General features: G+C 34.4%; 1 protein-coding gene across 8 annotated transcripts in view; it reads left to right on the top strand.

Moving 5' to 3' along the window:
* Window positions 1-12120, top strand: part of CYLD (CYLD lysine 63 deubiquitinase) — a 76033-nt gene that overhangs the window by 42585 nt on the left and 21328 nt on the right. For all 8 annotated transcript variants that reach the window (XM_069082517.1, XM_069082514.1, XM_069082513.1 and 5 more), the window contains 5 exons: window positions 1646-1811; window positions 3105-3246; window positions 5581-5703; window positions 10625-10716; window positions 11861-11927. In XM_069082517.1, coding sequence (XP_068938618.1) covers window positions 1646-1811; window positions 3105-3246; window positions 5581-5703; window positions 10625-10716; window positions 11861-11927 — 590 coding nt within the window. The remainder of the gene's footprint in view (window positions 1-1645; window positions 1812-3104; window positions 3247-5580; window positions 5704-10624; window positions 10717-11860; window positions 11928-12120) is intronic.

Below are 12120 nucleotides of genomic sequence, written 5' to 3'. Positions count from 1 at the left end.
TATTTATCCAGTTAATAAATGTTATGCATCTATTCTGTTCAGACCACTGTGCTGGGAGAGAGAAAGTTTAGATAAGACATAACACTTACATTCTAAGCTTGTATTGTAGCTGGATATAAGACAAACATCTGTAATGTACAATATTATAAGTATGTTAGAAACTATATGAATTCTATATGAATACTACATGCTACATGAATTCCTGGGGGGGAAATCTTTTTCTATAATGATAATCAGAGACATGTAAGACAGGTCAGGGCTAAAGGTTGAGATTTAGGAGATCTCTTCATAAAGGTATCTGAAGCTGTGAAAATAAGTAAGACTGACAGAGGACAAAGCGTAGAGGGTGAGAAAAGAGGAGGGCTCTAGAATAACCCAAATATACGGGATTAGGAAGAAGGCAAATAGGAAGGAGATAGGAGGATTGTTAACATAGGAGAGAAGTGGGAGAATATAGTGTTTCTGGAACCAAAGGAGGAGGTTAACAAGGTTGGGAATGTGTCAGAGATTGCAGAGAGCTCAAGGAACATGACCAAAACATTGGCATGGAGATTAGGAATAATCACTGGTGACCTTTTCAGAGTTGCAATAAAGAAATCAAAGTGGAAGCCCAGTTGTAAGAGGTCGAACAGAGACTAGGAAATGAAAAAATGGAGATCTTGGCTGTAGGCATCTTTTAAAAGACTGATAGAAGAGAGATGGCATGGTAGATGAGGTAGAAGGGTCAAGTGAAAGTTTTTTTTTTTTTTTAAATTTAAAGGATTGAGGAGGCCTGGGTAGATTTGTAGGCAGATGTGAAAGAACCAGTGAAGGAGAGATTGAACATGTATGATAGAGATGATAACTGTCAAAGCAAGGTCCTAAAAGAAGTGAGAGGGAATAAGAAGGCCACTGGTAGAAAGACTTGACTTCAGGAATACCTCTTCTTTTGTGACAGAGGGAAGCAAGACAGAATGAGTGGTGATTCTGATCTGTTTTTAGCCATGAAAGAGAGGAGTCCCCTGGAAAGGGCATTCTCTTGTGAATACGATAAAGTTACCATCTCATCCCAATAATGGTATAGTTTCTACTATACCTAATAACAAGGATCCTAGAGAATAATCCTGGAGATATGCAGACGGATTTTTTCTTTACTTTGTTGTTGCATGTCTTGGAATGGGAGAATCTGAGAAGTATGACTTATTTAAGGACTAATCTTTCCTTTTTAATTCATTATTCATTACTGTGAATAATATTTATCATTGTATATTCAAAGAAATTAATGGCTTCCTTTTTTTTTTTTTTAACTTGGGGTAGTGGTAGAAGAGATTCAGTAGCCTAGAGAAGATTCAAACCTTTAAAAAAAAATAAAGAAAATGATGGGTCCATACTTGTCACTTTAAAAATAAAGACCTTAGCCTCAGTAATGTTTTAAACTCCCAGAAATAATCATCCCAATGGAAATGACAGTGGAGAGATGCAAGGTGGACATGAATCCACCAGTAAGCTCTGACCAGTGAAAAATGTTATCATAGAGGTACATGACCAGAAAAAGATCAGGAATCAAGAGCTGGATAAATAAAAAAAATAATCATCACTATCTGGTTCTTTAAGAGTTACCTTTGTACATGCAGAATAATTCACCTTTAAGCATATTTTATTTCAGGAAGATGAATGTGCAGGCTGTACAGATGGAACGTTCAGGGGCACGCGTTATTTCACCTGTGCCCTGAAGAAGGCGCTGTTTGTTAAACTCAAGAGCTGCAGGCCTGATTCTAGGTTTGCCTCACTTCAGCCAGTTTCCAACCAGATTGAACGGTGCAACTCTTTAGGTATTTGCAACCTTTTTTTGTTTGTTTTTTGTTTTTTTTTGAGGGGGGGGGAAACAAGGCAATTGGGGTTAAGTGACTTACCCAAGGTCACACAGCTAGTTAAGTGTCAAATGTCTGAGGCTGGATTTGAACTCAGGTCCTCCTGACCTCAGGGCTGGTGCTCTATTCACTGCACCACCTAGCTGCCCCCTCCTCCTCCCCCATTTGCAACCTTTTAATTTATTTTCAGATTGGAACAGATTCCATTTTTAATCTCAGGATTTTATTCAGTAGATATAAATGAATATATCGTAGCTACTTTATGGTTAACATTAATATTATGCCTTTTCAGTCAGTATTACCAACAATAGAATCCCTTCATTCATTGGCTCATAGTGATTACACATTTTTCCAAGATTTTAACAATACATAGTGGCTGAGGATTTTTAAAAATCAAGAATTTTTATTTTACTTTTACTGTTGTTCTTAGTCATTTAATTTTCATTTATTTCAGAAGATTGAAATTAAAATTTAGTCTTTTTTACACCAACTTCTTTGTCTAAATGAATTCCTTAAGACAAATTGAGTACAAACTTTGAAATAAATTGGTCTTATACTAGAAAATTGTTTTTGATTTATTAGCATAAGCCATATATCTCTTCTCTGTTAAATGTTGCAATTTCCTGAAATTGTCTCTTGCCTAGATTTAGCTAATAACTAGATAACTTTAGTCATTGCACAGATACAGAAGAATACTTCATTTAAAGTTGAGTGGGTGCAAGCAAAATGTTAGCAGTTTTTTGGGCAATAAATGTTTATGAAAAAGTACTTTTAAAAAAGCGTATAATAAATTCACCATGTTACTTTCAGAGGTGTCCTGTTTGTTCTTTTCCTTCTCAGCTTCCTTCTGTTAGTTTCTTTGCATTATGAAAATGTTTTAGTGACAAAATGTGCTTTTAATTGCAACAGTCGAAACAACTCTTTCTGCTTTGGTCAACAAAATAAACATTTGTAAAAGAATTTTACTTGGCCAACTTTTGCTGTTACTATATATGATCTTAAAAGGTTACATATTATTTAGTAATTAAAATTTGGGGTGGATTGAGGGTAAAAAAAGACAGAAATCAATTACAGCTTTTGTAAACTGAACTAAATAATGCAAGTAAAACTCATTTTTAACCTTGGAAATCTGGTTTCCATAGTAGCTGTGTAGCAGCACATCAAAATGTAGTTAAGAAAAATGAGAGTGTGGGTAGAAACAAACAACCCAATTATTTTTTGAGAAATACTGTCATGTTGATTTTATCTTTTCAGCATTTGGAGGTTACTTAAGTGAAGTGGTGGAAGAGAATACTCCACCAAAAATGGAAAAAGAAGGTTTAGAGGTAATGATTGGAAAGAAGAAAGGTATCCAGGGCCATTACAATTCTTGTTACTTAGACTCTACCTTATTCTGGTAAGTTTGAAATATAGTTGAGTGATAAAGGTGATAGATTAATGATAATATTAGAAGCTATATGCACTACACTAAAGGCAGTACACACCAAACATTTAACTCTAAAGAATTATACAAGTACTGCCATCTCTGTATGCATCAAGCAGTAGGCCTTGCAGAAGTTCATTTGTTGGTATGTAGTAAGATTCTTTTATGGGGTAGAGTCAAATCTAGAAATGAACCATTCAAAAGATTTTAGGGGGTAGGGTCAAATTTAGAAATCTACCATTCAAAAGATATACAATAGAAGCACTGTGATATTTGTATGTGTAGCTTGTTCTACATTGAATTGAGTTACTTCTTTGTTAGTATGTCATGATTATTCCTTTTAATTAGAACTATTACGGAATTTAGAATTGAAAGGAATGTTAGAGAACATATAGTCTAACGTGATCATTTTGCAAATGATAGAAACCTAGAGAAGTTAAGTGATTTGCTGAAAATATTAAATGGCAGCCACGATTTGAAGAAATCTAGAGGGGTTGTAGATTTGTCAGTCTTTGGCCTAGATTAATACTTTTGTCAAAGATTTTCAGCCACTTTTAAAATGATCAGAACTTCTGGTTCCCCTTGTAATTGTTATACCCAATTATCTTCTCACCTTTTAGGAAGTTAAAAAAAAATGACGCAGTATTGTCAAGTCTTTCCCACTGGATCCTAAAAAATAATTTCTATCCCATTTTCATTTCTTCTTCCTTCCTATTTCTTAGTTGCTTAATCCTGTCAGAACCTCCTGGGGGATGAGGTATATTCAAATCTTCATAATTTGGCTACAGTTTACCTTACCAGCCATATTTAGCTCTGCTCTTTTTTCACACTTTACATTCTAGGCAGTCTGGATTTCTTTCTAGCTATTCCTCACATTTGTCCTGCAATTTTCTACTTATATACATTTGCATAGGCAGTTTTCCCCTATACCTAGAATAAGTTTTCTCCATATCTCCATGTATTGAAATCCTCTTTTTTTTCAAGCTGCAGTACAGGTTCCATTTTTTTCCATGAAGGCTTCCCTAAACTCCTTAGTTGTGAAAGAGCTTTGCTTTCTCAGATTTCTTACAGCATTTTGTCTGACTTCTCCTTTCCTTTACCACATTCTGTATTATGTTGTATTTGACTATATGTTTTTATCCCCCTCCTTCATTAGTCTGTAAGCTCATTATCTTCCTCCTAATCTTGACCATCTTCCATATCTTCCTACTTCTATTGAGGGCCCCATCTTCCCAGTCACCTAGGTTTTTAATCCCCTAGTCTTCCTTGACTCTTTCGTCCCTCAGGCTGTCCCTGATTCAGTCAGTTTCTGAGTCTTGTTTAGTTTTACCTCCACATCATATCTTGCATCTTTCTCCTCTCCATTCACATGATTACCATGCTAGTTCAGACCCTTGTCAGCACTTATCTAGAGCACTATAGGTTTCTCTGCCTCTAGTCTTTACCTTTTCTAATCCATTTTCCACACAACTGCCAAAATCATCTGTTTGAGGTATAGGTCTGACCATGCCACTCAGCTGTGTATGAGCCTCAAGTTATCCCTGTTGCCTCTGGGATAAAATTCAAACTGTTCAGCTTGGCGCATTTATAAAACCATATAATCTGTTTCTTGCCTGCCTTTTTAACCTTATTTCAGACTACTGTCCTTTACCAAATCTGTTTAGTCTAAACTAGGCTACCAGTTTTCCCCCACATTTGACAGTCCTCCTTCTGTTCATTCCCACAAGTCACTAAAGTACCCAGAAGGTACTCCCAACTACATTGCCAACACTCAGAATCATTGCTGTCCTTTAAGGTTTGTTTCAGTGCCTTCTCCTCCATGGAGTTTTCCCTGATCTATTCAGTTGTTAGTGCTTTTTCCTTCCTCATTTTGCCTTTATCATACTTATTTGTATATTTATGTATAGAGTATAAGCCCTTCTCAGAGAGTTGGTATTATGTTGATTTTTGTCTTTGTATCCCTAGTGCCTGGGGTAGTAGATTGCACATAGTAGGGTTTTGTTGGATTGTCATTTAAATTGAGGGTAAACTATTTTTCAACTTCATAGCTCCAGCTTCTTAGACAGTGAGTGTTCTGCACAAAGTGGGCGCTCTGTTTAAATTGAATTGAATTGGATTGAATTGAATTGATTTCCTAGGAATTTCAGTTTTTCATGTTTGAAAACATTAGTATGTTTTACTTTTCTCCTTAATATTCTGGTGCTCCAATTTTTATTTTTGCTTTTACAATAAGTTTGTTAGTTCTTGTATTAATATTTCCATGTGTTGAAAGTCCCCCCAAAATGCATTTTTCTGTTTGTTTTTCAGCTTATTTTCTTTTAGTTCTGTTCTGGACACTGTCCTACTTCGGCCAAAAGAAAAGAATGATGTAGAATATTATAGTGAAACTCAAGAACTGCTGAGGACCGAGATTGTAAATCCTCTTAGAATGTAAGTATACACAGTATTATGGCTTAATATCCTGCCTTTGTGATGGGTATTTAATTGCTGACTTTTGTATGGTAATTAATGACTTCACCATATTATGTAATATAAGGGAAAGTAACTAAATTCTGTCTTTTTTGCAATATATTCTAAAAATAATACATATATGTATATGTGTGTATATATGTATATGTGTGTATATATGTATGTGTGTATATATGTATGTGTGTATATATGTATGTGTGTATATATGTATGTGTGCATACACACATACTATACATACATACACACACACACATAAATTTTTTTTTTTATATTGGGTCTTCTTTTTTCATCAGGTCTGGAAATTTAGCTGCTGATTAGCACAGAAACTTTGACCTGTTCTATTTCTGACTGGGCCAGTTTGCCACCCCAGTTTAGGCAGCAGGTGGTAGCCCTCTGTTCTTAGTGACTCATCATATTGTTCTCAGACTTAGTGCAGATACCTGTTCAGTTTTATCCCTCCTGCAGCTCACAGCTCTGAAGCTGAAGTGATCCATCAGTTTTGGCTTTCCTACTGGCAGGGATTACAGAGTGTGCCCCTATGTCTAGTCCTAACATGTACCTTTAAAAAAATTGTACTTTGGTCATCCCACTATAGCTTATTTTGGTGTTCTGATTTCTTAACTCCAATGAAATTACTATCTAGTGTACCATGAAATGGTTTAAATAACCTTAATGGAATAAATTGAACTTTAGTGATTGTGGTGTGTTAAGGAAAACCAAGATGCTTGGGATTCTCACCTTATCATCATATATATACATTAGTAGGAATAGTGTCTAAATGAAGTAGATAAATCAAAATCAAATTTCATTTAAATTTATTGTACTGAATTATATAGACTATGTAATGAGTCAGAAATAAAATTTATTCATTCATTCATTCATTCATTCATTCATTCATTTATTTATTTATTTTTGCCTTTTTTTGGAGAGCAGTTGAGGTTGAGTAACTTGCCCAAGGTTACACGGCTAGTTTTTTTGTGTGGGTGTTAAGTATCTGAGGCCGCAACCGAACTCAGGACCTCCTGACTCTGGGGCCAGCGATTTACTCACTGCACCACCTAGCTGCCCCAGAAGTAAAATTTAACTGATACTAACTCAGTATATCCATCTCCATTGTGAATAATCCCTCCAATAATCCACAATGCAACTCAACCATGCCTGCTCAGTCCATGGAACATTTGGTCCATGTCCTCACTTAAGTTTTCCCAGTGTACTGAAGATCTTTCTCACATTGCCTTGACCCCTTAATGAAAGGATTTGTTTCATGAAGTTTAGATTCAGTCAAAGGGCTTCACTTGAAGGCCACATATGGCCTTGAGGCTGCAGTTTCCCCACCCCTGATAGAGTGTCCCAGAAAGTTCTACTGCAGTTATGAAAACTTAAAATTGCACCAAGGACACCTTTTATATAAAGGATTATTAGGACCATAGTGGGGAAAATATTATGTATATAGTAGCTAACTGTTAACTTTTATATTAGAAACAAATGAGTTTTTAAAAATAACATTCTTGCAAGGAATATATTTATTATAATAGAAAAGTTTTGTAGTTATAAAAACTTTTATATTTCCTAGTACATGATATATAAACATGTTTTTCTTTGGTTGCAGGAATTGTTTATATTGGCAGAAGTAAAAGGAGATACCTAGTAAAAGTTTTTGATGAGTGGGGAGATAGGTCGTATGTGAGAATATCTAAAGTAGGACTTGGAACTTATATACAAAACATTTTTAAAAGTTTTAATTTTCTTAAATTTTTTTTCAAATAAAGATCTGTATCCTGTCCCTTCCATTCCCTTTTCCCCCAATTGACAAAGCAGGAAAAACAAAACCCCCGTTACAAGCATGTATAACCAATCATAAAAAATTTTTGCATTGGCCATGTCCAAAAAAATTATGTTTCAATCTGTACTCTGAGTTCTGTCACCTCTCTTTGTACAGACAACATATAAAACTCATCTGTGTGTATACATAAGTGTGTATATATATGTATGTGTATCTATAATGTATACATATATACACAGAGTGTGTACAGGAGTCTTCCTGATCTAAAGATCCATCTTTTTTTTTTTACTACAGTAGTCTTCTAGTGATATTGTATGGCTATGTGTCATGTATCCAAAGAAATGAAGTTGAAGATCCACTCTAAGGGAAATGAAGAGGCATGTTGTGGGCATGAGCTTGCTGTAATTCCTTATAAGCAAGGAATTATATACATTATAAACTAAGAACTATGACAGGAGAAAAAATTTAGAGAAAATTATCAATGAAATGTATGTTTGAAAAAATAGGACTGGTCATGTGGCAAGAGTGAGGAATTCCTGATGAATAGCCACAGTGTTACATTGGCATTGTCAGAGACAAGGCAATATGAGAAAGATCATCAGTACATTGGGTAAACTTATGTGAGGACATGACCAAATGTTGCATGGATTGAGCAGGCAAGGTTGAGTTGCATTGTGGATTATTGGAGGGATTATTAACAATGGAGTTGGTTGTATTTTTTTTTTAAAGCAATTGGGGTTAAGTAACTTGCTCAAGGTTAAACGGCCAGTTATTTCTGGGTGTGGTGCTAAGTATCTGAGCCTAAATTCAATCCCCAGGTTATCCTGACAATGGGGCCGGTGTTCTTACTCACTGAGCCACCTGGTGGCCCCTGAGCAATTGGGGTTAAGTAACTTGTGCAAGGTTTCACAGCCAGGTATTTCTGGGTGGCTGCTAAGTGTCTGAGCCCGGATTCGATCCCCAGGTCATCCTGTCACTGGGGCCAGTGCTCTTGTTGTGGAGTTGGTTGTATTGAGTTAGTATCAGTTACATCAACTAGAAGCCCGGGCCTTGTTTCCCATAAACTTCTTTCTTATGTCACACATTCTTTCCATTTTGTACTTGCACACTTAATTGATCGAACCTAAAATACAGGCTCATTCAAGCCTGTTATGTTTTTTTTTAAATTTAATTCTTTTATCTACAACATAAATATTTTCACTGTCATTTTTTCAAAGCAAATTAGATAAATATTCCTTTTATATTTATTTAAGAAATCGACAGAAATTTCATTAGAAATAGTGCCACGTATAGAGTCCTTCAGCAAGCTACTAGAGACATCTGTGGGAAGACGGATCCATTAATCAGTACTTCTTGAATATAGTTGTTCTTCAACTACATATCAACCTAAATACATATCCAGTCTTCTTTCTTCATACTATAAGGAATGATGTCATGAGATATTTTATTAACTACTCAGTGGTATGAAGATATATAGGGACTTAGCATTTCCTTGATTTCTCACTAGATCTTTTTCACATGTTATCCTTTATTTTTTTCTAGTCTGTAGACTTCCATAGGAGTATATACTTTCTTGAAATACCCTCATTGTACTCCTCCCTCCAACACCCATACTTAATATTGAATACATTTCTCTTTAACTTCTGTATTCTAGTCATGAATCTCAGGCCACCAAGTCATCATAATACCTATCTATCATTTACTTCTCAGTGTTGGAATTTGAAGTTATTACTTTCATTCTGTTTATTAGTACAGTCATCCCTCAACATTTGTGGTTTTCACATTAAGGTTTTGGTTATTTGTGGTTTGGCCTTCAATAATTAAATGGGAATTTTTGGAGATTCAGGGAAAATTGCAGATGATACATGTAAGTAAAGAAAACTAAAAAAAAAAATGCATTTAGTTAGTCATCATTGCATAAATGGGCAGTGAGATGACATAGTGGATAGAGCACGGGGCCTGGAGTTGGGAAAACCTGAGTTCAAATGTGGCCTCAGACACTGCATATCTATGTGACCCTGGGAAAGTCACTTAACCCTGTTTGCCTCAGTTTCCTCATCTGTCAAATGAGCTGGAAAAGGAAAATGGTAACTCTTTGCCAAGAAACCCCAGATGGGGTCATGAACAGTCAAAATAACTTAAACGATTCAACACCAAATGCATAAATGCTATATATTATTAATCTGTTTTATTATTTATTGCCATAAGTATACATACATAAATTTTTTATATACAGTTAAATTTTATTAAAAGTTTCAGTTCACTCAAGAACTGCAGATTGCACTTTCTCTTTGGGAATGCCTTCTCTTTGTGACCCTACCAGCCAGATTCATCTGGCAGTTTTCAATGGAGAAAGAAATTGGTGAAGCAGTTGCTGTAGTGATATTGGCAGCTGTGAAGAAGCTGCATAGTTTTCCAGCTCTTATGTAGAGACTGCAGTTTTTTTATGGGAGCGGTGTGTTGTTTTACTTGCTTTGTGTGTTAGATAAATATTATCAAATTTATTAAAAATAAAAGTTTGGGATGGAGCCCAGAGTCATTGGTGGTTTTCCTCATTCATGGGGCCCTGTGTCCCTAACCTCTGTGAATGTTGAGGGACGACTGTAAGACATTCAAGTTTTTCACATTTCTTTTCACCTAAGGATTACTGGGCATTTCTATCACTCTTCTTTTTTTGTCACACCAAGTGTCCTCCATAGTTTCTTTTTACAGTTATGCTACTATTGGGATACTGCTTTCCATTCTTTCACCTCACAGTTTAGTGTAAACCTTTATCCAGATAGTTATAAAAATACCAAATCTGATGGAAAATGCAAGCTTTGACTTAAAAATTATATGTATATGTATATAATAATAGAAATGGATATTCTGTAATTATCACATATTAGAATAATCATATGTTATATATAAATAGAAATTTAAGCCTGCCATGTCTTTATTCTAGGTAAGAGTGACTATTATGTCAATATTTAAAACTCTGTTAATTTTTAATAGAGATAAAGACTTTTCCCCTTTCCATTTGCCATATCCAACAGCATTGTTGTATAATTGTAATGCTGTTAATAAATTGTTAAGCAGCTATTTTTTCTTCTGTTGTAGATATGGATATGTTTGTGCCACAAAAATTATGAAATTGAGGAAAATACTTGAGAAAGTTGAGGCTGCATCAGGTTTTACTTCAGAGGAAAAAGGTAACATTGACTTCATAGATGGTATATGTAGTAAATATAGATTGAAGTGGAATTATATTAAGTATATTTTAAATTATTTAAAGGCATGTGTGTGTACAACTGGCAATTCAGTTTATCATAGGGTGAAAGGAACCTTTAAATATATACAGATTTTTTTCCTTTAGCAAATTATATTTTCTGTTTTCAGAAAAAAAAGTAGTGATAAATGATAATTTCTTCTAAGAAACTGACTAGTTTGAATAAATAATAAATAGATATCAAGGACAGCACATTTTATTTGTGTGATAATAATGCTGCTGACTCTTTTAAAGACCTTTTATTCTTATATCATAGTCATTTCTGGAGATACTCTCCTACTTCCTTTCCCCCTTTGTAACAAAGAAAAAAATAGAACCTTCCAATATTCTTCCACTACTATAATAGTGTCCAAATCTGAAAATTTGTATAATTTTGTACCCTGGTAGTTAATCAATTCATAATATAATGTCAGTTCTAAGTGGAATTGTAAGTTCTTTCTGGAAAAGGACCATTTTGTTTTTTATCTTTGTATGGTTTCATCACCTAGAATAATGCTTTCTAGGAGAAAATGCCTAAATGTTTTTTTTTAATTGAGGTTTTTCAAGTAATGGTGATGAATTGCACAGAACCATCCATATTTTTTTATATCAGTACCTATTTTGACAGAGTAATTGTTATCTGGGATTAGGCCAAGAGTCACGGAATCATGTTTTTCTGTTAATCATAGAGATAGAAACTTCTGGCCTTGACCTTATCAGTATACTTTAACTGACTTTTAGTACTAATGATAAAAAATTAAATTATAGTTAATATTTAAATGGTAGGAAAAATTGGCTTAATCCATTTATTCCAAATACCCCATAAAAATTGCAAGTATAACATTGTAATTAAGTGAATATAACTATTACACTATTAGTATGATTATAGTGAAATTGGAGGACAGTGCTGGTTTAATCTTTGTATTAAACCTTTTGCAATCCTAGGTAACCAGAGAAATTACAGATTTCTGTTGCTAATTAGAACAGCATTAATTTTGAAATTGAATTCGGAATTAAAATGACTTAGAAGTAGACAAAAGTTCTTTGGTTAAATCTTTTCTGCTTAAGTTACTTTCATTTTTACCTAGATCCTGAAGAGTTCTTGAACATCCTGTTTCATCATATTTTGAGGGTAGAACCATTATTAAAGATAAGGTAAATTTCAAATCCTTTCATGATAGTTTAAAAAAGTTGATACTGCCTTTAAGGCTCTTAATTTCGGTAGAAATGACTTAAACATTATTATTGTATTTGTTGAGTGCTTGTAATGTGCTAGGTAGCAATGACTTAAATTCGTCTTAGTCAGTAGTTTCTCCAGAAAAATAAACTTAGTTTGGAAAATGGTCAT

The sequence above is a fragment of the Petaurus breviceps genome, unplaced genomic scaffold, assembly GCF_028583685.1.
Source record: "Petaurus breviceps papuanus isolate PSGF00001 unplaced genomic scaffold, PetGlider_PUasm1.0 171, whole genome shotgun sequence".
NCBI lineage: Eukaryota > Metazoa > Chordata > Mammalia > Diprotodontia > Petauridae > Petaurus > Petaurus breviceps.
This window is presented reverse-complemented; position numbering and strand designations above follow the sequence as displayed.